The following is a 25,738-nucleotide window of genomic DNA, read 5'->3' as shown; positions in this document are numbered from 1 at the left end:
AAGTTGTATCTATCTGCTCAAGTTTTGCTCCTCATGGAAACTCAGTCCTTATTTCCTACTATAAAGGAAAAATGAGAGGAGAAGAAAGGGAGAAAAAACTGGTGTAGATCAGTCTTGGAGGCAAGCTAAGAAAGTCCATGGCTTATTGAAGACTGTGCCAGAATATAGTCTTTACTGACTTTCACTCCAGTGCCTTCATTATTGACATCAACATCTGTCATTCCTCTGTAAATTCAAATTTTACCAGAAGCAAAAGTAGAGTATGCTATACTTTTTTTCCTTTTTCTTTTCTTTTTTTTTTTTTTTTTTTTTTTAAAGACAGAGTCTCGCTCTTTTGCCCAGGCTGGAGTGCAGTGGCACAATCTCAACTCAATGCAACCTCTACCTCCCAGGTTCAAGCGATTCTCCTGCCTCAGCCTCCTGAGTAGCTGGGATTACAGGTGCCCACCACCACGCCATGGCTAATTTTTGTATTTTTAGTAGAGATGGAGTTTTACCATGTTGACCAGGCTGGTCTCAAACTCCTGACCTCAAGTGATCTGCCCGCCTTGGCCTCCCAAAGTGCTGGGATTACAGGCATGAGCCACCACACTCGGCCACTATACTTCGTATATGTCTATTTACCAGATGTATTTTTGTTTCTAAATACATGTTAAGATGGCAACTTCTCTCCCGTGGATGGTATCTGGGTTGGCCTGAGAGTATATTTGGGCCAAAAGAGACAATCAGTGGAGTCCATCTTCAGTAAAACTGTGTTTTTTAAAAAATTATCTTAGATATTATTATTATCTTAGAAAGGTAATGATTATAAAATCTATGAGAAAATAAAATATAATTCCACAGTTCTATTTAACATTGTTTCTGTGCATTAAAGAATCTAAACAAACAATTTCATTATACCTAAAGCAGCCCACCAATGTGATGTCAAGGGGAATTCCAACATAACTGCAATAGAAAAAAATGTTTAATTTCAAAACATGCATTTTTATCTTTTACTCAAGAAGAAATAATCCTGTTTGGTCAAAATATATCCACCCAACAAGAAAAGGTTTATCCATGTTCATGAAATCAGGTAGCCCCCAGTTGTACTTCAGTCGTGGTCTAAAAGGTCACTTGTTAAGTCAAACCTTTACAACTCTTCTCCTAGAAATAATGCTATGAATTCTGAGGTTCTCAGGTCAGCTCCCAAAGTTGATTTTAAGTGATCATCCTAAGGTCATCCTGAATCTTCAATGCCTAGTTCCCTCAGGAATTCCAAACCACTTCATGCTGAAGTAAGTCACTTCTGTCCAGTAGTCATTTGTTAACATTTTCTAAGTGCCACATGTTAGATCATTAACTCATAACTTTTCTAGGTCCAGAACCTATAGCTCATCTCAACCTTGAGGATTGAACCACCTATACTTGAAGTGCTTTTACAAATATTGGTGGTTGTCTTGCAGAAAAAATTAAGCCCCAAAGTAAAATAGAGCACTTCAGAAGCAGAGTGATGGGGGCAGGGCCTCCAGTGATTCTTTAAGTTACTGAGGGAGGGCTTGTGTCTGTGGAAACTGATACTAGGCCATGAATATACTGGCATTCTCTAGTAGCAGTGAAGCTGGGAAGTTGTAGTTCATTTGGAAATTGTGTGTTCTTCAGTTGGAGACAGATTGTACTGTTTTTTGTTTGTTTGTTTGTTTTTTGTTTTTCGAGACAGAGTCTCACTCTGTCACCCAGGCTGGAGTGCAATGGTGTAGTCTCGGCTCACTGCAACCTCTGCCTCCTGGGTTCAAGGGATTCTCCCTGCCTCAGCCTCCCAAGTAGCTGGGATTACAGGTGCCCGCCACCAAGCCTGGCTAATTTTTGTATTTTTAGTAGAGATGGGGTTTCACCATGTTGGTCAAGCTGGTCTAGAACTCCTGACCTCAGGTGATCTGTCCACCTCAGCCTCCCAAAGTGCTAGGATTACAGGCATGAGCCACTGCACCTGGCAGAGACAGATTATACTATCAACAGATCAGGGCACTGAAAATATGACAGTGATTTAAGTTGGTCATAAGTAAGAATAAACTTTGAATTATAACCTGTGGTTGGTTATCACTCATATTTTGACTGATATGCTTTAAAAAAATAAGGCAGTATAGTAAGGGAGAAAAAAAATACAGTGGATGAGTAAATTTTGAGTGGATAGGCGAGCAAATGGATGAATAGTCATTTACTGAGTAATTATTATATGCTAGACACAAGTCAGACAATTTCTTATTATTTAATTGTAACCGCATCAGGTTTCCCCCATTTTGTAGAGAAGGAAACTGATGTGAGAGATGTGACTTGGCCACAACTACCCACCTAGTAAAATGTAGGACTGGAATTTGTATCTATTTTCTTCTGACTCCAAAAATCACAGGTAGAAATAAAAACTACTTAATCTAAGAACTGGTATTTGTTTTAAAATAACTATTGTTGGACATGTGTCCATGAATCCCAGTTCCCAGTCTTTGATCAGTTTCTGCCCTCAGGGAAGGGTTTTGGAGGAAAAATATGTCTTACAGGGCAAACCTTGCCAAGTTGGTGATAAGTTGAATGTGAAAGGGAAAGATCTCTATTTCAGTTTAGTTCTGAATCAGATTACATCTTGAAACAGAAAAATGATGCAGGGAAAACCAGGGTAATACAAATAAAGTTTAGCTAATAATAGTATTATACCAATGTTAATTTATTGGTTTTGACAATTGTACTATGGTTATATGAAATGCTAACATTAGGGGAAGCTGGGTGATGGGTATATGGGAACTCTCAGTTATATTTTTGTAACTTTTCTGTAACTCTAAAATTATTTCAAAATAAAACATTTTTTAAAAGTTTTAAAAAACCTCCCTGAGAAGAGCGGTAGAAAAAAAATGTGGCTGGAAAGAGGGAGGAAGACCTTTCATCTTCAGTTTTTATCATTTAGCTATCATACAAGAATATGCAGACAACAAAGTTCTACTCAGGAAGTAGTTTACGTCCAACATCTGTTTTAATACATTTTCCTTGTTTCTGTTATTTCATTTTGCTTACCAGTTGAAGTGATGACAACATGAAGAATAGTTACTGAAATAGCATAATCCCAAACCCATTCCTCCACAACCGGAACAAAAAGCAATCCACAAACAAAGTAGGTGACCTCTGTTGAAACTAAAAGAACTGCAGATACAAAGAAGAATATAATTATTGGGGAGTAGAGCAACTAACATTCTGATATACAACTAGTAACAAGACCAGGAAAGCTTCCTCTGAGAAGAAATTTTGGTAAGAATTTTTAAATGTTCCATTTCCTAACAATCCTCAAATTTGGATAAAACGATTAACGCATTTTATCTTTTAACAATTTTTAGATTTGTAGAAAACCACAATATATCATTTCTGTTTCACATTATTTGTATTTAACATTTTAGAAAGTGAAATACAATAAAGAAGTGTTACAGTGTAACCAATATGTGCAAATATGTAATTGGATTGCAAATCTCATTTTAAGATATATTAAAAACTAATGAAAAAATCCAGTTCTGAGTTTTGAGAAATGAAAAAAAAAATCTAACCAAATGTAAGAGTTTATTGAACTACAACATTTGTTTGATACCAAGCACTGCCTAACTTGGAAATGAGTTCCTTTGTGTCTTTGTAATAAAATGGTTCGTTCAGATCGTCACTTGGGAAACATAACTGATAACCATGGATGAAAGAAAGTCTCATAGATGACAGGTATGGATGGAGACACTCTCCTAAATCCGCTGGTTGTGACAGAGTGGTTTACCTGAACACGTATGAAGAGCTAGATATTTACAGGTGAGAACCACAAATCTCTAAGAGCCCTGAACACATGATGGGTCAATCTTTTGCCTCTTGTCTTTGATATGGATCTTTAAGACTATCATGGTTTCAAAAGAGAAATCCATCAAACTTTAAAGTGACAAATACATGTGGTACATCACCAAGGTCCCTTTGTAAATTATACCACTTTCCATAAAAATTACCTTTCCTCTTAAAACACAGAAAATAAGTGATATGTTCATATAATTCAGGAATAAATAAATCTAGGCAGACAAACTCTAATATTTTTCAAAGCAAAAAATAAAATAATCACCTTATGTCCTACTGTGCAGAAGTAATTTATTATCCAGCAAGCCAGCGATTGCAGTCGGTAAGCGAGGTACCAAGGAAGCAAGCCCCAGGTGCAATCTTTTTAAAGGCCTCACACATATTCCTCTTCAATTCTATTTAATTTAACTTAGCAGGTTTCAAAAGTTAAATACAGAATTCATACTAACTTCTTTTCTATTGCACAGGAATTCCTTTGATCAGTGGAGATCAGTTCAGCATGTCCTGCCACCTAATATCCAGGAAAGAACTGTCCTGTTGTGTCATATTGACACCATCTCTTTCCATCACTTTTCATTCCTACCTCCCCCACTGGTTTACAGAATCACTACATTATTGTAGAGAAAGAGAGATGCCTCTTTTGTCAGCATTTAGAGATTTTATAGGTTAACTTGCAGCTGCTTGGAGATAGTGATTTTAGTCTTGCACAAGCTGTATTCATGTTTCTTAATAGAGAATACTTATGCTTTGTTCATGATAGGAAAGAAAACATGACTTAAGGGAAGTAATACAAAATCTAAAGTCAAGATAACAGCATTCTAGTCTCACTTTTACAGCTTAAGAGTCATAAGACCTTGTCTGGGTATGGTGGTTCACACCTGTAATTCCAGTACTTTGGGAGGCCGAGGTGGGAGCATCACTTGAAGCTAGGAGTTCAAGGCCACCCTGGGCAACATAGCAAGACTCTGTCTCTAAAAGAAATTGAAAAAAACTTAGCCTGGCATAATAGTTTGCCCCATAGTCCTAGCTACTCAGGAGGCTGAGATGGGAGGATCTCTTGAGTGCAGGAGTTTGAGATTACAATAAGCTATGATCATGCCACTGCACTGCACTCCAGACTGGGTGACAGAGTGAATCTCTGTCTCTTTAAAAAAAAAAAAAGAGTTATGGAGTCAGTTCCAAGATGGCCAAATAGGAACAGCTATTGTCTGCAGCTCCCAGTGAGACTGACGCAGAAGACAGGTGATTTCTGCATTTTCAACTAAAGAACCTGGTTCATCTCACTGGGACTGATTGGACAGTGGGTGCAGCCCACGGAGGGTGAGCAGGGCAGGGCATCGTCTCACCCAGGAAGTGCAAGGGGTTGGGGGATTTCCCTCTCCTAGCTAAGGGAAGCTGTGACAGACTGTATCTGGAGAAACAGTACACTCTTGACAAAATACTGTGCTATTCCCACAGTCTTAGCAACCAGCAGACCAGGAGATACCCTCGCATGCCTGGCTTGGTGGATCCCACACCCATGGAGCCTTGCTCACTGCTAGTGCAGCAGTCTGAGATAGATCTGTGACGCTGCATCTTGATGGGGGGAGGGGTGTCTGCCATTGCTGAGGCTTGAGTAGGTCACCGTGTAAACAAAGAGGCCTGGAAGCATGAACTGGGTGGAGCCCACTGTAGCTCAGCAAGGCCTGCTGCCTCTATAGATTCCACCTTTGTGGACAGGGCATAGTAGAACAAAAGGCAGCAGTCAGCTTCTGCAGACTTAAACATCCCTGTCTGACAGTTCTGAAGAGAGCAGTGGTTCTCTCAGCATGGTGTTCAAGCTCCAAGAACAGACAGAGTGCCTCCTCAAATGGATCCCTGACCCCCGTGTAGCCTGACTGGGAAACACCTCCCAGTAGGGGCTAACAGACACCTCAAACAGGCAGGTCCCTCTGGGACAAAGCTTCCAGAGGAAGGATCAGGTAACAATATTTGCCGTTCTGCAGCCTCCACTGGTGATACCCAGGCAAACAGGGTCTTGAGTGGACCTCCAGCAAACTCCAACAGACCTGCAGCTGAGGGGTCTGACTGTTAGAGGAAAACTAACAAAGCAAAAAAAATAGCATCTATATCAACAAAAAGAACATCCACACCAAAACCCCATCTGTAGGTCACCAACATCAAAGACCAAAGGTAGTTAAAACCACAAAGATGGGGAGAAACCAGAACAGAAAAGCTGAAAATTTTAAAAAACAGAGTGCCTCTTCTCCTCTAAGAGATCACAGCTCCTTGCCAGAGGGGGAACAAAACTGGATGGAGAATGAGTTTGACGAGTTGACAGAAGTAGACTTCAGAAGACTGGCAATAACAAACTTCTCCAAGCTAAAAGAGCATGTTCTAACCCATCGCAACGAAGCTAAAAACCTTGAAAAAAGGTAAGATGAATAGCTAACTAGAATAAACAGTGTAGAGATGATGTTAAATAACCTGAAGGAGCTGAAAAACATGGAATGAGAACTTTGTGATGCATGCACCAGCTTCAATAGCCGATTTGATCAAGAGGAAGAAAGGATATCAGTGACTGAAGATCAATTAATGAAATAAAGCGAGAAGACAAGATTCAAGAAAAAAAACTGAAAAGAAATGAACAAAGCCTCCAATAAATATGGGACTATGTGAAAAGACCAGATATACGTTTGAAGGGTGTTCCTGAAAGTGACGGGACAATGGAACCAAGTTAGAAACCACACTCTTCAGGATATCATTAAGGAGAACTTCCCTAACCTAGCAAGGCAAACAAACATTCAAATTCAGAAAATACAGAGACACCACAAAGATACTCCTCAAGAAGAGCAATTCCAAGACACATAATTGTCAGATTCACCAAGGTTGAAATGAGGGAAAAAATGTTAAGGGCAGCCAGAGAGAAAGGTCAGGTTACCCACAAAGGGAAGCCCATCAGACTAACAGCGGATCTCTTGGCAGAAACCCTACAAACCAGAAGAGAGTGGGGGCCACTATTCAACATTCTTAAAGAAAAGTATTTTCAACCCAGAATTTCGTATCCAGCCAAACTAAGCTTCATAAGTTGAGGAGAAATAAAATCCTTTACAGACAAGCAAATGCTGAGAGATTTTGTCACCACCAGGCCTGCCTTACAAGAGCTCCTGAAGGGAGCACTAAACATGGAAAGGAATAACCAGTACTAGCCACTGCAAAAACATGCCAAATGGTAAAGACCATCGACGCTATGAAGAAACCGCATCAATTAATGGGCAAAATAACCAGCTAACATCATAATGACAGGATTAAATTCAAAGATAACAATATTAACCTTAAATGTAAATGAGCTAAATGCCCCAATTAAAAGATACAGACTGGCAAATTGGATAAAGAGTCAAGACCCATTGGTGTGCTGTATTCAGGAGACCCATCTCACATGCAAATATGCACATAGGCTGAAAGTAAAGGGATGGAGGAAGACCTACCAAGCAAATGGAAAGCAAAAAAAGGCAGGCGTTACAATCTTAGTCTCTGATAAAACAGACTTTAAACCAACAAAGATCAAAAGAGACAAAGAAGACCACTACATAATGCTAAAGGGATCAATTCAACAAGAAATGCTAACTATCCTAAATATGCACCCAATACAGGAGCACCCAGATTCATAAAGCAACTCCTCAGAGACCTACAAAGAGACTTAGACTCTCACACAATAATATTGGGAGACTTTAACACCCCATTGTCAGTATTAGACAGGTCAACAAGACAGAAGGTTAACAAGGACACCCAGGACTTGAACTCAGCTCTGCACTAAGTGGACCTAATAGACATCTATAGAATTCTATACCCCAAATCAACAGAATATACATTCTTCTCAGAACCACATTGCACTTATTCTAAAATTGACCACATAATTGGTAGTAAAACACTCCTCAGCAAATGTAAAAGAACAGAAATCACAACAAACTGTCTCTCAGACTACAGTGCAATCAAATTGGAACTCAGGATTAAGAAACTCACTCAAAACCGCACCACTATGTGGAAACTGAACAACCTGCTCCTGAATGACTACTGGGTACATACCAAAATGAAGGCAGAAATAAAGATGTTCTTTGAAACCAATAAGAACAAAGACACAGTGTATCAGAATCTCTGGGACACATTTAAAGCAGTATGTAGAGGGAAATTTATAGCACTAAATGCCCACAAGACAAAGCAAGAAAGATGTAAAATCAACACCCTAACATCACAATTAAAATAACTAAAGAAGAAAGAGCAAACACATTCAAAAGCTAGCAGAAGGCAAGAAATAACTAAGATCAGAGCAGAACTGAAGGAGATAGAGACAGAAAAACCCTTCAAAAAATCAGTGAATCCAGGAGCTGGTTTTCTGAAAAGATAAACAAAACAGACTGACAGCAACACTAGTAAAGAAGTAAAGATAGAATAATCAAATAGACACAATAAAAAATAATAAAGGGGATATCACCACTGATCGCACAGAAATACAAACTACCATCACAGATTACTATAAACACCTCTACCCTAACAAACTAGAAAATCTAGAAGAAATGGATAAATTCCTGGACACATACACCCTCCCAAGACTAAACCAGGAAGAAGTTGAATCTCTGAATAGACAAATAACAGGTTCTGAAATTAAGGCAATGATTAATAACCTATCAACCAAAAAAAGTCCAGGACCAGATGGATTCACAGCCGAATTCTACCAGAGGTACAAAGAGGAGCTGGTATCATTCCTTCTGAAAGTATTCCAATCAATAGAAAAGACAGAATCCTCCCTAACTCATTTCATGAGGCTAGCATCATCCTGATACCAAAGCCCGGTAGACACACAACAAAAAAAAGAGAAATTTTGGCCAATATTTCTGATGAACATCAACACAAAAATCCTCAATAAAATACTGGGAAAACGAATCCAGCAGCACATTAAAAAGTTTATCCACCAGGAACAAGTCGACTTCATCCCTGAGATACAAGGCTGGTTCAACATACTCAAATCAATAAACTATCATGTAAACAGAACCAATTACAAAAACCACATAAGTATCTCAATAGATGCAGAAAAGGCCTTTGACAAAATTCAACAGCCCTTCATGCTAAAAACTCTCAATAAACTAGGTATTGATGGAACATATCTCAAAATAAAAAGAGCTATTTATGACAAACCCACAGCCCATATCATACTGAATGGGCAAAAACTGGAAGCATTCCCTGTGAAAACTGGCACAAGACAAGGATGCCCGCACTCAGCACTCCTATTCAACGTAGTGTTGGAAGTTCTGGCCAGAGCAATCAGGCAAGCTAAAGAAATAAAGGGTATTCAATTAGGAAAAGAGGAAGTCAAATTGTCTCTCTTTGCAGATGACATGATTGAATATTTAGAAACCCCCATCGTCTCAGCCCAAAATCTCCTTAAACTGATAAGCAATTTCAGCAAAGTCTCAGGATATAAAATCAACATGTAAAAATCACAAGCATTCCTATACACCAAGAATAGACAAACAGAGACCCAAAACATGAGTGAATTCCCATTCACAATTGCTACAAAGACAATAAGGTACATAGGAATCCAACTTACAAGGGATGTGAAGGACCTCTTCAAGGAGAACTACAAACCTCTGCTTAACGAAATAAAAGAGGACACAAACAAATGGAAGAACATTTCATGCTCATGAATAGGAAGAATCAGTATCGTGAAAATGGCCATACTACCCAAAGTAATTTACAGATTCAATGCTATACCCATCAAGCTACCAATGACTTTCTTCACAGAATTGGAAAAAACTACTCTAAAGTTCATATGGAACCAAAAGAAAGCCCACATAGCCAAGACAATCCTAAGTAAAAAGAACAAAGCTGGAGGCATCACACCACCTGACTTCAAACTATACGACAAGGCTACAGTAACCAAAACAGCATGGTACTGGTACCAAAACAGATATCTAGACCAATGGAACAGAACAGAGGCCTTGGAAATAACACCATACATCTACAACCATGTGATCTTTGACAAACCTGACAAAAACAAGAGATGCGGAAAGGATTCCCTATTTAATAAATGGTGGTGGGAAACCTAGCTAGCCATATGTAGAAAGCTCAAAGTGGATCCCTTCCTTATGTCTTATACAAAAATTGACTCAAGATGGATAAAGACTTAAATGTAATACCTAACACCATAAAAACCCTAGAAGAAAACCTAGGCAATATCATTTAGGACATAGTCATGGGCAAAGACTTCATGACTAAAACACCAAAAGCAATGGCAAAAAAGCCAAAATAGACAAATGGGATCTAATTAAACTAAAGAGCTTCTGCACAGCAAAAGAAACTATCATCAGAGTGTACAGGCAACCTACAGAATGGGAGAAAATTTTTGCAATCTATCCATCTGACAAAGGGCTAATATTCAGAATGTACAAAGAACTTAAACAAATTTACAAGAAAAAAACAAACCCATCAAAAAGCGGGCAAAGTATATGAACAGACATTTCTCAAAAGAAGACATTTATGGAGCCAACAGACATATGAAAAAATGCTTATCATCACTGGTCATCAGAGAAATGCAAATCAAAATCACAATGAGATACCATCTCATGCCAGTTAGAATGGTGATCATTAAAAAGTCAGGAAACAACAGATTCTGCAGAGGATGTGGAGAAATAGGAACACTTTTACATATTGTTGGTGGGAGTGCAAGTTAGTTCGACCATGGTGGAAGACTGTGGCAATCCCTCAAGGATCTAGAACTAGAAATACCATTTGACCCAGCAATTCCATTACTGGGCATATACCCAAAGGATTACAAATCTTTCTATGATAAAGACACATGCACGTATATGTTTATTGAGGCACTATTCATGTAGCAAAGACTTGGAACCAACCCAAATGTCCATCAATGATAGACTGGATTAAGAAAATATGGCACATATACACCATGGAATACTATGCATCCTTAAAAAAGGATGAGTTCATGTTCTTTACAGGGACATGGATGAAGCTGGAAACCATCATTCTAAGCAAACTATCACAAGAACAGAAAACCAAACACTGCATGTTCTCACTCATAGGTGGGAGTTGAACAATGAGAACACACAGACACAGGGCGAGGAACATCACACTGGGGTCTGTCGGGGGGTGGGAGGCTGGGAGTGAATATAATTAGGAGAAATACCTAATGTAAATGACAAGTTGATGAGTGCAGCAAACCAACATGGCACATGTATACCTATTTAACAAACCTGCATATTGTGCACATGTACCCTAGAACTTAAAATATAATAATAATAAAAGAGTTATAAGATATTGAGCAGGATTTTAACTTTTAGATAAGTCTGTTTTCTTCTCCATAAATTGGAATATGGAATATTATTTATCTCAAAAAGTTGTTGGGAGGATTTTAATGTAAAATGAAAGAAATTTGCAAACTATTCTCTGCGATGCAGAGGGAAGATACTAGTAATTGGAGTGTTTTTAACTGGACTCATACCTTCCAGTGTCCTTGCTCAAACTGATCTCTTGGGTGACAAAATTATTGAAACCTACACAAAACCTGACCATAATAAATACATGCCAAAGTCTCTGAGATTACTCTTATATTTTATTAATATCTCTGAGATTAGACAAGTATAGATTCTCAGAGCAACAACTTTGAAGAGTTATGACATTTATCTCCCCAAGCCCCAAATTAAAGATTTAATAGGCTGAGGGTTTATTGATATCTTTGTACAAATGTTTGTGTTTCATGAGAGGAAAGGACGACTGCAAACTCTGCCAGGCATTTTGGGGATCTTCACTAATCCCTGCTATGTAAAAGATCATCACTGGTCTCCCCTATGAAAAAACACAGCCTTCTCCAATAAGCCTGTGATATTGCCCTTTCTTTATTGACCCAAAGACTAGAATTAAATAATGACAGTTGAGTGTTCAATCTCTCCCTCTACCCAAAACACACACATGGCCCATACCTGACTCTTTACTGGGACTATACTTTTTTAATCATTTGTGGATAGTGTTGGTAAAAGCTAGGGAAGTGCCTGAAAGAAAGTTAAGATAAAGTGTTAGACCTCTTGTATCTCAGAATCGAAGTATCTCGTTCTCACATATACTTCGCTATCCAAAATTGAATCAATAATGGCACCAAAAAAGGATACTCATTTGAGGAGGCTGTTCTAAAGCTTTTTATTTCAATTCAGTAACTCTAACTGAACAAGTTTCCTATACAAATTATACTAGAAATCCCATATCACTGGCCTCCAGCAATTTTTCTATATTTGCATATTTGTACCCCAAAAAGATTCTCCAATGGTTTTCTAGTGAATTGTATGATTTAAGGAATTGACAGTAACATTAAAAAACAAGAATAGGGAAAAACTTAACAAAATATTAAGAGTAATTATATAGAATGTAAGTACGTGATTTATTTTACTTTTTTCTGTTTGTAGATATTTTCTAAACTTTCATTAATTAATGTTTTATTTTATGATAGAACACATTAAAATTTTACTTTTCTAAAGATGGAGGAAACTCATCATGAAGAGCCCCGAAACAAGAGTATTTTACATATATTCAAGGTACATAGATGTGATTATTAATATACATAAGGTTAATGAACATACTAGATATTAATTAATAACTATTCAACAAAAATGCCAAATTTAAAAGAGATAAATTTTGCCTTAGTGTATTCTTTCTTATTGTTTTTCTTCTGCAACAAGTTCTATGCTATTTTGGGAAGAAAAATAAAACCAAGCAGAAATGTACAAAGTAGAAAATGAAAGTTCTCTGTCATCCCAGATGGGAGATAACAATTTGTTGCATAATTCTCCAGGCTTCTTATCACTGACACCATGTATTTTACTTTATGCTACAAAAATGAAATTGTATTATATGAACTCTTTTGCTGTATTTAAATTTTCTATTTTATATCTCACAAATATTTCTCTACATCAACACATTGTTATTATTCTTCCTTTTCTTTAAAAATAATGAATAAAAATTCACCCCCAATACAATGAAATGAAAATTTATATAAGAATTCTCATTCCTTTTCTCCACTTATCCCATCTTATTCCATCTCCAAGGAATTACAACTTTAAAATTTTTGATAGCACTTTTCCTAATTAATTTTTGAAGTCAGATAAAATACGTAGATGACTGTGAGATAGGCCTGATATTTAAAACTTTTTATTAAAAAATTTATTTTTAGTGGCATTTTGTTCACTAATTGATAAAAATTTTAAATTAAAACAATTACCTTTATAGTTTATGTTGAGCCATGAGGGATTTGTTTTGAAATCAAACGGTGCCAGGACATCCAAATCATGCACCCTAAAGATGTTATAAATGAAAACAGTTTACTCTGGATGAAGCAGTTCGTAACTGCACATCAAAGCGACACATACTACTATTCTCATACAAGGATAAGTTATTCGATTTACCCACATTATGGCACATTTCAAAACTGGCTGAAATGGGAAGAAATCACCAGTGAAGATAATAATCTCTATAGAATTTTTTTCTGACTCAAACGTCTCCCTCTTCTTGCTAGAATTACAAGTTGTGGTAACAGTTACAGCAAAATTTCAGATCAATCATTAGGTGAGAGGGAAAAAAGGTAACAAGGGACAAGGCAATGTCTAGCTACAAAATATAAGCTCACTTTAGGGCCAAACCAGTAGTTCTACAGATGTAAAATAGTTTCACCCAAATGGTGCTATAACATATTTTTTAACATTAAGTGAGCTACTGTAGCAGTTAGAATAAATTAATTAAATGCTAAATACATCTCATCATGGATATATTTTTGAGATGTAATGTTGAAAAAAGTTATAAAATGACACCTATTATATGATACCATTTATATAAAAAAAAACTTGCTAAGCAGAAAAAAATGAAGTGAGCTAAAAAGAAAGAGTTTTTAAAAACTGGCTGACTTGGATGACAGCCAAATAACATTTTGTTCCCATTGTCTTCTTTGTCCAATTAAGTTCCACTTTGTCCACCAAGTGGACTTAATTTTATTTGATGTCTCAGCTAGAATCTTGGTATTTCCTGCCATCAAACATGGAAGGAGAATTTAATACCATGGAGACAGCGGAGGCTTGAAAAACAACAAGATACAGGTTCTAATCCTGGTGGTGCTATAACCATGAACTTGGGCAAGTCACCTAATCTCTCTGGGCTCCAATTTCCTATCTGTAAATTGAAGAGATTAATCTCTGAGTTCCCTTCCTGTTCTAAAATTTGAGTCTATAAAGCATACAACTGGACTTTATACTATACCCAAGTTTGTAGCTGTGTGCAGCTGGCCAACCAGTTTGCTGCCTCCTGAAGCTTTAAGGTCTAATTACTTCAAATTCCTCACCTCTGACTCATGTTACCTACAAACCCTTGAATGCTCAGAGAATCCTACAGTCTTGCCTTCTCCTTGCCCCAGGCATAGCCTCACCATCTCCCGTCCCAGCAAAAAGGTTGAGGCTGCATGTGAGCGCCAGATACTTCCTCCATGGGCTTGCCTGCAAGCATGCTGAATGACATTCTTTCCATTGCAAACACTGGTACCATTATTTTCTGATAGTTGCATATTGGTATTAATTTGCATATTGAAATAGAATTCCTTGCTTGCACAATAAAATTAAATTGTGTAAGCACTCAATTTCTAAGAAATCATTTGTAAATACACATATTGAATCTCAAGGCAACCAATATATTGGCAGCCAAAATCTGTAGAGACAAAATTAAACCATAGCAAGACAAAAAATTACCTGAAAAAATAATGTTTTACACTTACATAAAAACAATACTATTAAAATACATGTATTATCCCATTTTGTCCTCGTAATAACTCTTTTTTGGATTATTCCATTTGACAAATGAAGGCACTGAAATAGGAGATACACTGTGGTTTGGTCAAGATGATTCAGAAAGTTAGTAAGAACTTGGGTCTCTTGCCTCCCAAAAGCTATTTCCAACCTAACAGAAATTATTTAAATTGGATGTGGATGATCTTTAAGCGTCTTTCTTGTTCAAGCCTTCTCTGATTCAATACCAGACCAGGGAGTAATGGGTTCACTTTCTTTCCATGAACATCCTCCAAAGAGGTAAGAGAAAGAGTCCTAACTGATTCTATCCACTTCATTTCATGATTGTTACTTTTATCATTTTCAGAGATAGAACATTTGCCTATTTTTACTTAAATAATGAAAGTAGGCTGGATGCAGTGGCTCATGCCTGTAATTCTAGCACTTTGGGAGACCAAGGCAGGAGGATCATTTGAGGCCAGGGGTTCAAGACCAGCCTAGGCAACATAGTGAGACCTTATCTCTACCAAAAAATAAAAAATAAACAAAAGTAAGAAACTATGTCTTAAACAAAAGTCCACATCCTCTAATCCATAAAGACATGTGAAACATTAACTATAAAAGTCTTTCCTATTCAATGTTAGCTTTTTAATTCTGTTTGAAGACAATGTGCTACTTACTCAAACAACACGCAGCCCATACTCAGGGACACGTAGTACACGGTGTAGAACAGGATGACACATAGAAGAAGCTTCTGCAAAACAACCTGTGGAGAAAACAGGTGTGAGGTCCAAGAGCCTGGGATTTTTCACATGGTCTTTGGTAACTAGTTTGACAAAAGATGATGAATGATTACTAGATAGTGTTGACTAGCCTTGTATTGCTTAAGGACCCATGGGATAGGAAGGACTTCAAAGTGTCCATCTTGGAGCTTCTTCGGCGGTATAATTTTCTTAAGTGTCATGTGTCTTAGGTTTGGTTTATCTTTCCTACCATGTATTGAAATCAGTTAGTTTTTCTTTTCATTTGAACAGTAATAGCCTCTAGATATTTCTAGATGATTGCTTTCATTTCGATCCAAAATAAGATGAATAATATATAATCTCTATGTTAGTATGTATTTTCAACCATTAAACTTTTCTTATTTCTGTTAATATTAAAATTCAAATAACATTTTAATTTTTTAGTACATTCACTTACTATAAAATTTTCCCTGTGTAATCCAAAAACATGAGGATTATACTACATACCCAGAAAACCTATAAATACTAAATCTGTGTAAGATGTTTGGAACTATTTTTTAATTAAATTATTATTTGTGAGACAATATATTTGTTGACAACTTTTATATAGAGATACACTGACTTTTCCTGACAAATTTATAAAACACTACATATTTTAAAAGTGTTGCTAGCTGAAGAGGTTACCATCTTACACATTTGCACCAAGAATTAATGCAATATACAAATCCCTATCACTTACGCTCCATTCACTGGAAAAAACTTCCTAAATGCCAATATTTGTATTTTAACTTGACAAAATGACTCTAAACCTCAGCTGTGATGATAATATAATCTTGCCAATCATAATAATAATGGCAAGAACCACAGTTACTTTTGCATCAACCTATAGAAAGATGAGAACAGGTAAATTCCAAATAATATTTTAAAAAACCCACGTAAATAACACAATACTTAAACCTCTATACAAGAATTTACAGAGCAATTTGGTAAAACACAATAGATGGTCCTGAAATGGACTCTTCCACATCTGAGACCTAAGAAAGAAGCACTGCAGATTAATGAGAATCAGAAAGATTATTTGACAAATGGTCCTGTGAAAATAGTCTAACTTCTAAACAGAAAAATCCCATTAGATTCCAGTCTTGTACCAGACACCACAATAAATTTCAAGGGGATTAAAGGCTTAAATGCCAAGGAATAGGTTGGGAGGAAATATTTGCAATATATATCACAGGAAAAGGATTGATATCTATAATATATAAACTCACACAAATGTTAGAAAAAGGCAAACCAATAGAAAAATGGACAAAGTATATAAATAGGCAATTCACATAAAGAAATACTTAAAAAGCCAACAAACAATCAAAAATGTGCCAAACTTCGCTATTAACCTTTTCAAAGATATCCTTATGACTATAATAAAGGTCGCAGCATTTCACATGAGAAATGCTCAATTTACTCAGTTTATTCTTTTATTTTAGAATCTTAAAGCCATTTTTGCTTAATCCACACTCCAACACTTTAGGATTATTATTAATTTTACTTGAATGACCAATTCACCAAACTGACCACATATTTTTCACTTGCCTAGGTACAGAAGGAGCCCACAGCTAGAGGCAAGAGGAGAAGCTAGTTAGCAGAGAGTAGACCACAACCAAGTGACTGAATGGACCAGATTTACAGATCTACCAAGAGCCTACTTCTTCCAACTATTTTTAAATGGGTAGGATGTGAAGCCTGAGAGGGCCATGAGAAAACAGGACTCCAGGGTTCTGGGACCTTCAGAGTCTTCCCCCATCCCTTGCTCCCACACCATCAACACCCCCTACTCTTTGCCTGTGTCCACCCCCAGCCCTGCTCACCAAGTCTCACCTCTTTTCCCTGATTCTCATCCCCAGTTCACCCTCAGGATCTCACTCTCACATTCCTTGTCTCTCTTTTTTTTTTTTTGAGAGAGAGTTTCGCTCTTGTTGCCCAGGCTGGAGTGCAATGGCACTATCACGGCTCACCGCAACCTCAGTCTGCCAGGTTCAAGCAATTCTCCTGCCTCAGCCTCCCTAGTAGCTGGGATTACAGGCATGCACCATCAAGCCCAGTTAATTTTGTACTTTTAGTAGAGTTGGGGTTTCTCCATGTTGGCCAGGCTAGTCTCAAACTCGCCTGCCTCGGCCTCCCAAAGTGCTGGGATTACAGGCATGAGCCACCCTGCGCCTGGCCTTCACATTCCTAGTCTCTTAATCTCTCTTCCCTTATGACCTTCAGTCTCTCCTTCCTCAACCCTTGGTCTCCTCCTATCCATGCTCCTCATTCTCTCCCTAAGACCTGTATAGCCTGTGGTTCCATGATAGCTGACACAACGTGATTTTTTAAAAGGAATGTGTGCAAAAGAGACCTTCTTCCCACAGCTGTCTTTCTTTTATCAGAGAATAAAAATCCTTCCTAGAAGCTGCAGACAGCCTTCCCATTATGTCTTATTGTCCGCCACAGGGCCACATGTGCACTTACTGAACAATCACAGGTAGAGTAAAAGGGTTTACTATGGCAGCTTTATGACATCATGACTGCGCTTCCGGGGACAGGCACCTACTGCCTAAATAAAAGAAAAATTGGAATTCTATTAGCAGGGAAGAAGGAGTTGGGCAGGAAACTACATCTTCCACTTGGAAGGAATCAATACGGAAATAGCTAAAAGCCCTCATTTTGTAGCAAAGAGTCTTTGAAGGTCAAAAGAAAGTGTGGAGGTATTGCCTGAGTTGAGGCCCATGCATCAACTGGCTCAATTCTTCCCCAACTGCTGGAGTAAGAATTTGCTGCTGGGAGATGGGTATGTAAAACGGAGCAGCTGGGAGCTTCTTCAGCACTATACTTTTTTTAAGAGTCATGTGTCTTTGGGTTTGCTTTATTCTTCCTACCATGTATTGATATATCAATTGTTTTTCTTTTAATTTGAGCATTAATAGTCTTTAGGTCTTTCTAGATGATTGCTTTATTTCATTTCAATCCAAAATAAGATGAATAATATATAGTCTCTATACTAACATGTATTTCAACCATGAAACTATTCTTATCTCTGTTAATATTAACATTTAAATAACATTTTAATGTTTTAATACATTCACTTACTCTAAAATTTCCCTTGTATAATCCAAACATGAGGATTGTACTACATACCCAGAAAACCTACAAATACTAAATCTGTATAAGACATTTGGAACCATTTTTTAATTAAATTATAATTTATGAGACAATATATTTGTTGACAAACTTTACATAGAGATACACTTTTCCTGACAAATTTATGAAACATTAAATATAAATATAATATCAAAATAATATATTTTAAAATGATTTGTAAGAAATATTTGGAAAAGCAAGGCATAATTTTTGTAAACAATTAATTTTTCTACCTGAATTATAAGTCTAGATTTTCAAATAACACTTTTCTCATAAGCAAATTCATTTGCTTTTAGTATGTTCTTCCTTGAATCTACACCCTACAGAGTCTATGGAACGTAAGTATTTTCTAAAAAACAATCAGACCATGACTTCCTCTGCTTTATATCCTTTTATGGCCTCACATCATTATCAGGATTTATTCCTCCATTTTTTTCATTTGACAAATAGTTACTGGGCGGGGTGGCAATGCAAGGTAAATTGGATGTGGTCCAAGCCATAGAGATGCAGTTGAGCTGTTGTTCGCAAATGTACAAGCATCAGACTCACATTAAGGTCCTGTTAAAACACAGATTACCGGGCCCAAGTCCCAGAGTTTCTGATTTGGTAATTCTGGGATGGGTTCCAGGAATTTGTGTTCATAGCAAGTTCCCAGCTGATGCTGGATCAGCTGTACCTATTACCACACTTTGAGAACTACTGATCTAGAGGCAAGAATGAGTGAAGAAATGACTACAATACAAAGAGAAGAGGTATAATTGAGGAGGGTATGGAGTGCTATGTAAGCCCAAGCAAGACAACAGCAGAGAATGGGTAGGTTTTGTGTGTGTTTGTGTGCTTCCATGCATGTGTGTGAACGGGGCATGAACATTCCCCAGAAAATCTTTGACAACATTTATTGTAGGTTTTCTTGAGTTACGGTATCACATCTGCATTACCTCGTTTAATCCTTATAAAACTTCTGAGTGGTAGAATCCTTTTTTAGAGAGAAGAAAAATGAGGCTCAGAGAGGTCTTGTAACTTTCTGAACATTTAACAGTAAATTGTGGAGCTGAGACTCAAGTGCTGCTCTGACTCAACCCTTGTTCTACCTATGATGAGCTGGAGCAGTGGCAGGGGTGTGGCCATAGGCACAAGAAGCACTTGCAAAGACCTGGGTGAAGCCAAACTTGATGGAGAGGAGTTTTGGTAGGAGAGGTTTAAAGAGCTGAAGTCAGAGGTGAAGGGAAGTTTACACCTTAAAGAGGAATTTTGCATATCCCTGAAGGCCCTGGGGAGACTGAAAGATTTAAGAAGTAGTATAGACTAGAGAGGGGCCATTAGGTCGGGGAAGCATTTAAATGGGTTTGCAATGGAAATGGAGAGGAGGACAGGTATGTGAACTATTAAGGAAACAGAATGGATAACTTGTGGGGGTTAAGGGAGAGGAAACTGTTGACTCTATCTCCCAGTTTTCCAACCCAATTTTATTGATTGATTGGACAATAAGGGGAGCACTATCAGTTCTAAATGACTGGAATGGTAATCCATAATCTAGCCCAGTGCTGTCCAGCAGAAATACAATGCAAACCACATATGTAATTTTAAATTTTTTAATAGCCACATTTATAAAAATTTTGATAGGGTAAAATTAATTTTAATAATATTTATTTAACACAATATTTCCAAGATATTATGATTTTGACATATAAATGAATCATTAAAAATAGAGATATTTTATGTTGTTTGTTCCTACTACGTCTTAGAAGTACAAAAGGTAATTTATTTACAAGACATATCAATTCAGACTAGCCGCATTTCAAGTACTAAATTGCCATGTGTGGACAGTGGACAAGACATTTCTCACCTCTGCCTGTCCTCCAGCCTCATCTCCTCATCCCCTGCCCCAGTTGATAGCCTAACTATATTGACTATTTATTGAAGATTCCTATGTGACAATCACTGTACTCATATTTTCACATTGTATTCACCCTTCCCTGTACCGCACCACTATATGCATACAGGAAAAATTTTCTGGGTTTGGTTGTCGTTCATTTGCATTTCACAGACTTGGAAACTGAGACAAAGAGAGATTAAGGAACTAATCCCAGCTCATGTGGCCTACATGTGGCAGGGCTCCAGGCCAGATCTGCTGGATGTTTCCTCTCAACCCTGTGCTGTCCTGCCCCCACCCAGAAGTTCACAATGAAAGCATGCTGAATAATCTTCATTTATTTATTTAGAGGAGTCTTGCTTTGTCGCCTAGGCTGGAGTGCCGTGGCATGATCTTGGCTCACTGCAACCTCCACTTCCCAGGCTCAAGCAATTCTCCTGCCTCAGCCTACCGAGTAGCTGGGATTACAGGCGTCCGCCACCACTCCCAGCAAATTTTTTGTGTTTTTAGTAGAGATGGGGTTTCACCATGTTGGCCAGGGTGTTCTCAAACTGCTGAATTCAAGTGGTTTGCCTGTCTTAGCCTCCCAAAGTGCTGGGATTGCAGGTATGAGTCACTGCACCTGGCATGAATAATCAATTTTAGTTCAACACTCTGTTTTTAAAAGTATGAAAACTGTGACTCAGACAAGTTGAGTGAATAGCCCAAGGACACACCTTTATTTAGTGGCCAAGTTGAGATTAGGAAAATAATTGTATTGAATTAACAAAGTAAAAGCACTTAATAATGCGGTCCAAATGAGGGAGCATTATTTTATTATGATACAGTATTATTGCTGCACTCTAGGAAAAGCCAGTATGTGAGACTCAGAATTTGTAGCTGTCTAGATATTTGGCTACTGCCAAACTTTTTATTACGTTTTTAAATATATTTGGATCCTGAATCAAATAAACTTTTAAAAATTATGGCATTTATGAGACATTTGGCTATTTAAACTTGACTGGATATTTAATAATGTTAAAAAATTATTGTTATGTTTTTAAGGTAAGATAATGGTATGGTGTTTTTTTCTAAGTCGTTGTCTTTGAAGATGCATAAGGATATGTTTGCAGTTGAAATAATATGATGTCTGGGTTAGTTTCCAAATAAAAAGATAAGAGAATAGCTGGAAATGAAGATGAAACAAGATTGAATAGGAGTTGATAATTTTGAAGCTAGGTGAGGGATAAATGGGATGCATTATACCATTTTATTTAAATTTGCATGTATTTACTTTTTTGGCAAAAATATAAATTTTTTCAATAAATTTATTCAACCAGTGAGCATCTTCACAAACTTTTAAAGCATGCTTTGATTAATACAATTTTGAGGAACATCCCTGAGGGATGCGGTAAGGGGTAACCTTTGCTTAATACCCGTATGTGCGAGACGCTAAGCTAGCCACTTTGCAAACCTTATCTCCTTTAATCCGCACAACAACACTGCCAGACAGCAAGTATAATCCATCTTTATCATTGGAGCACAGAAGCTGGCACTTCGCCTTGTTTGTTCCTCTGGGGTCAAGGACATACGGTTTCAGGGGGTTTACAAGTACTCTGGCCCATTGAGATGGGGCTGGCATGAAGAGAAAAGGATCACTGAGCAAGTCCATGGACTCAGCAAAGTCCCAGGGACCAGAGGGCGTGTTGTTCTGCTGGACTATACAAGGGCAATGAAGAGGCAGGTAGCTATGCCTACTGGCAAGGAGAAACACACCTTCCCCCAGTAACAGCAGGTTAACAGGGCTCTACGAGGGGTTTGTCTGCAAACAGTACCTCACCTTCCTTTTAGCGCCCTGTCGCCAGCCACAAACCGTTCTAGGTAGCCTTCTCCTGCCTTTTCCAGCTCTTCTCCAAACAAGCCCCACAACTTGCAATCCAGTCTCAGTCTCTCCCCCAGCCACCTCCTCACCATCTGCCTCAAGATCTGGTGCTCCTCAGGCAGATCCCTGCAGAGCCTATTCAAGCTCCCTCTGGAATTCTCTTTCCAGTCTATTGATGGAGCTCATTTTGGAAGTTGAAAAAACAAACGAGCACCCACAGCATTGAATGTTCCTCTTCATTGCTTTCCCATACACCAAATGTAATTCTCCGGCACATCACCTCCAATGGAGGAACTGGTAGAAAAGGAAAACACAAGAACATTTCACAATATTATCTTGTGCATATAAGAAGGTCACCCGTGGGTCCTGTTATTTCCTTTGTGTTTACTCTCCTCTTTGCTGCTCCAGCCATTCTTAAGTACTTCCTATATCTGGAAAAGTTCAGTGCTGCTCCCCCTATCTAGAATTAATGACTCCTCTCTTTGGAAAACTAACTCCCACTCATCTTTTCAGGTCTAAACTGATACCTCACTTTCTCCAAGAAGTTCCCCTGACTTCTTATTCTCTACTGTATGCTCCCTAACACTCTTTTCTCCCAAAAAAGCCCCCATTAGTCTGAAGATTTATAATATTCAAACACAGATCATTATAACTACAATTTCTTTATTAAAAAGCTTTTTTGTTGTTTTACAATCCTATTCTGAAAGTGAAATAAATGTGCACCAGTCTGCAAAATGTGCACATTTATGATGTAATGAATGTTTTTACAAATTGCTTTCAGAAAATGGTCTGCTACAACTGGTCTTTACATCTTTGTCATCTTTTTCGATCAAAATATTTTGATTCCAGCCTTCCTTCTACTGCCCTAAAAACTAAAGCAGTTTTAATAAGTTGAAATTAAGAAATGGCTATACCTATGTAAAAAAGGATAGAGGAAAGTGCTATTGATTTGCACATTTAGAATCTCCCAAAACCATGAGCACTATCTTTGCTAGGGCTAGGCTGGAACCTGGATAGAATATGAGTATGTGCAGGTGGCATCCCTAAGGATTCAGAGCTTAAGTGGAGTTGAGTACTTCAGCAGTGTAACTCACTTAACTGACTTGCCAATTTCTACACTGGCTTGATGGGGCATAATTCAAAAAGGAAAAGCTCACATTCATTCCACTCTCCTGGAGCTGAGAGCCACCTCTCTTCATTTAGCTCTCGAGTTTTTCTTGTTGTTGCATTTAATAACACCCTAGTGGGATGTCTTCTAGATATTATTTTATGGTTCTGCAAGTAATTGCTAAAAGATACAGGGTCTACTTTTTCTATGCTACTTACCTCATTTTATGTAAGAAGGGACTGGGAGGAAGAGATGTGTCCATTTGGCTCACTAATATATGTGTAGTGTCTGGTGTGATTCCTGGCACAGTAGGTATTCAAAGAATATAAGTTATTGGATGATTTGTTACAGTTTTAGAATTAATAGAAGGATGGCTCTACAGACATTCTGGTTATTTAAGTAGAATCAGTTACGATTGGTCAGAGTCCAGGCCACACTGAACAGTACCCCAGATAAAAGCAATCTTTACTGTACAGTGAGAGAGTCACCAATCAGGAGATAATTATCAGGTGTTGACATTCTGCCCAGAACTGTTTCAGACTTCCTGGGGATAAAAAGAAAGCAGCAAGAAGAGACAAAATAATCACACAGAAAATAATTAGAACAAGCAAGTGTACCTAACATTTATATGACTCTTTACTGTGTACTTGTCTAGATGAGCTCACTCATCTGAATAAACATGTGAGTTAGGATTATAGTCACCTCTTTATAGATGAAAAAACAACAGAGGCCCAGAGAAATTAAGTGATTTTCACAAAGCTAGTCACTTAAAGAGTCACAATTGTATATACAATTGTATATACAATTTATTGAATCCTGGTCAGTACAAAAAGCTTTGTGGTTCTGATTACAGCTGGTCCCTGACCTACAATGGTTCAATTTAACAATGTTTCAACTTTACAACAGGTTTATTAGGACATAATCCCATTGCAAGTCAAGAAGCATCCATAATTGCTAAAAGTAATTGCAAAGCTACCTCACAGAAAAGAGATAAGCTAGGTTTCATGAAGATCTAGGCTCCTAGGAACAATCACAATGGTCCAGACTCTTCATATTCAACATCTGCCCACATACGTGGCCTTTAAGTGGTTCACAAAGGTTATTATTCTTAACGCTGGTAACTGCATTTTAACAAACCTCTCAGGTGATTACAATGGAAATAACTACTGAGGATAAAGGAACTGGTCTAGGTGACAATCAGAAACCTAGACCTGTCCTAGAGTTTCCCCTCAGGCAGGATTTCCACATGGGACAGCCACAGGTCTGGGTTCCTGAGCAAAATGGGCAAGAGACAAATTTGCAATTAAAACGAGCAAATGTAATATTTTACTTCACTAACAATAAAGACACACATACCCAAACTTCATAGACACTATTGTTCTATCAAGTTAGTGAAGATATTTTTCTTTTTTAAAAAATGAATTACTTATTCTGGTGGATGAAATGCATACTGTTCTAGACAGCCTTGCTAAAGATGGTGGGGTATAGTGTCAAGCTAATGTGACATTATAATACATTTATTTCTCAATGACAGAAAGTGAAGACAAAATTTCCAAAGAACTTAGTATTTTTCCCAAATTCTCACAGGCAGGAAAAAAGGACATTCTCCTATAATTCAAAACTATTACTACACACAATAAATCCTACATAGATATAAAATATTATTGATATAATAGAGTTTATATTCAGATTTCCTCTATTCTCAAAATCTGAGAATTCTGGAATCAATCATATTTTCACATGTTACATTTGGTTGTCATGTCTCTTTAGTAACCTACCCTGAATTTGTCTGATGGTTTCCTCATGACCAGATTCTTTGGGGAAGTGTCCGGAGCCATGAGGCCCGGAAATTGCCGCGGCTTCTGTTGCTTAAGCTCCAGTATCATCAGAGACAAGATGGCGTATTTCCGGGTTCTTCATTAACAACTTTTCCTGCGCGCGCCAACCTTTTTCGCGCCCAGGAAGATATGCAGCCTACAGCGCAGGCGCAATTCCATGCCCGGGAAAAATACCAATTAACGGCGCATGCGCAATTGTAATTTGAGAAAACCCAGCCCTCCGTCACCGCCCTGGCCCAACCTCTTCCCCTGCCAGCCTATATAAGGCATTGCACTGCCACCTTTAAATGAGACTTGATCAAGCTATTTGTCTTGTCTCCATTTCTCGTGTTTTCTTGTCTCCTCCATTCCCACTCCCCCCTTCAGCGTCCGTTCAACTGTCCTGCAGGACGGGACACATGGCGCCTAGAACAGGGACCTGGACACGGGGGAAAAAGTGAGGAAGAAGGCACTGAAGTTGGCCGAAATTAAAAGTGGAAGAAACTCCTCCGGACGC

The 25,738-nt window shown here is 37.9% G+C and overlaps 1 protein-coding gene across 1 annotated transcript in view; it reads right to left on the bottom strand.

The window, feature by feature from the left end:
* Window positions 1–808: 808 nt before the first annotated feature.
* The window catches only part of TMEM244 (transmembrane protein 244), a 35,678-nt gene continuing 10,748 nt past the window's right edge, over window positions 809–25,738 (bottom strand). Inside the window, exons 2-5 of the mRNA XM_011951650.1 lie at window positions 15,326–15,411; window positions 13,100–13,173; window positions 3,040–3,165; window positions 809–945 (exon numbers count right to left, since the gene is read on the bottom strand). Of these exons, the coding sequence (XP_011807040.1) occupies window positions 878–945; window positions 3,040–3,165; window positions 13,100–13,173; window positions 15,326–15,411 (354 nt within the window). The 3' untranslated portion in view covers window positions 809–877. The remainder of the gene's footprint in view (window positions 946–3,039; window positions 3,166–13,099; window positions 13,174–15,325; window positions 15,412–25,738) is intronic.

The sequence above is a fragment of the Colobus angolensis genome, unplaced genomic scaffold (genome assembly GCF_000951035.1).
Source record: "Colobus angolensis palliatus isolate OR3802 unplaced genomic scaffold, Cang.pa_1.0 Scaffold322, whole genome shotgun sequence".
Classification (NCBI taxonomy): Eukaryota; Metazoa; Chordata; class Mammalia; order Primates; family Cercopithecidae; genus Colobus; species Colobus angolensis.
Note: the sequence above shows the minus strand (reverse complement) of the source record. Positions and strands in the feature narration are given on the sequence as shown.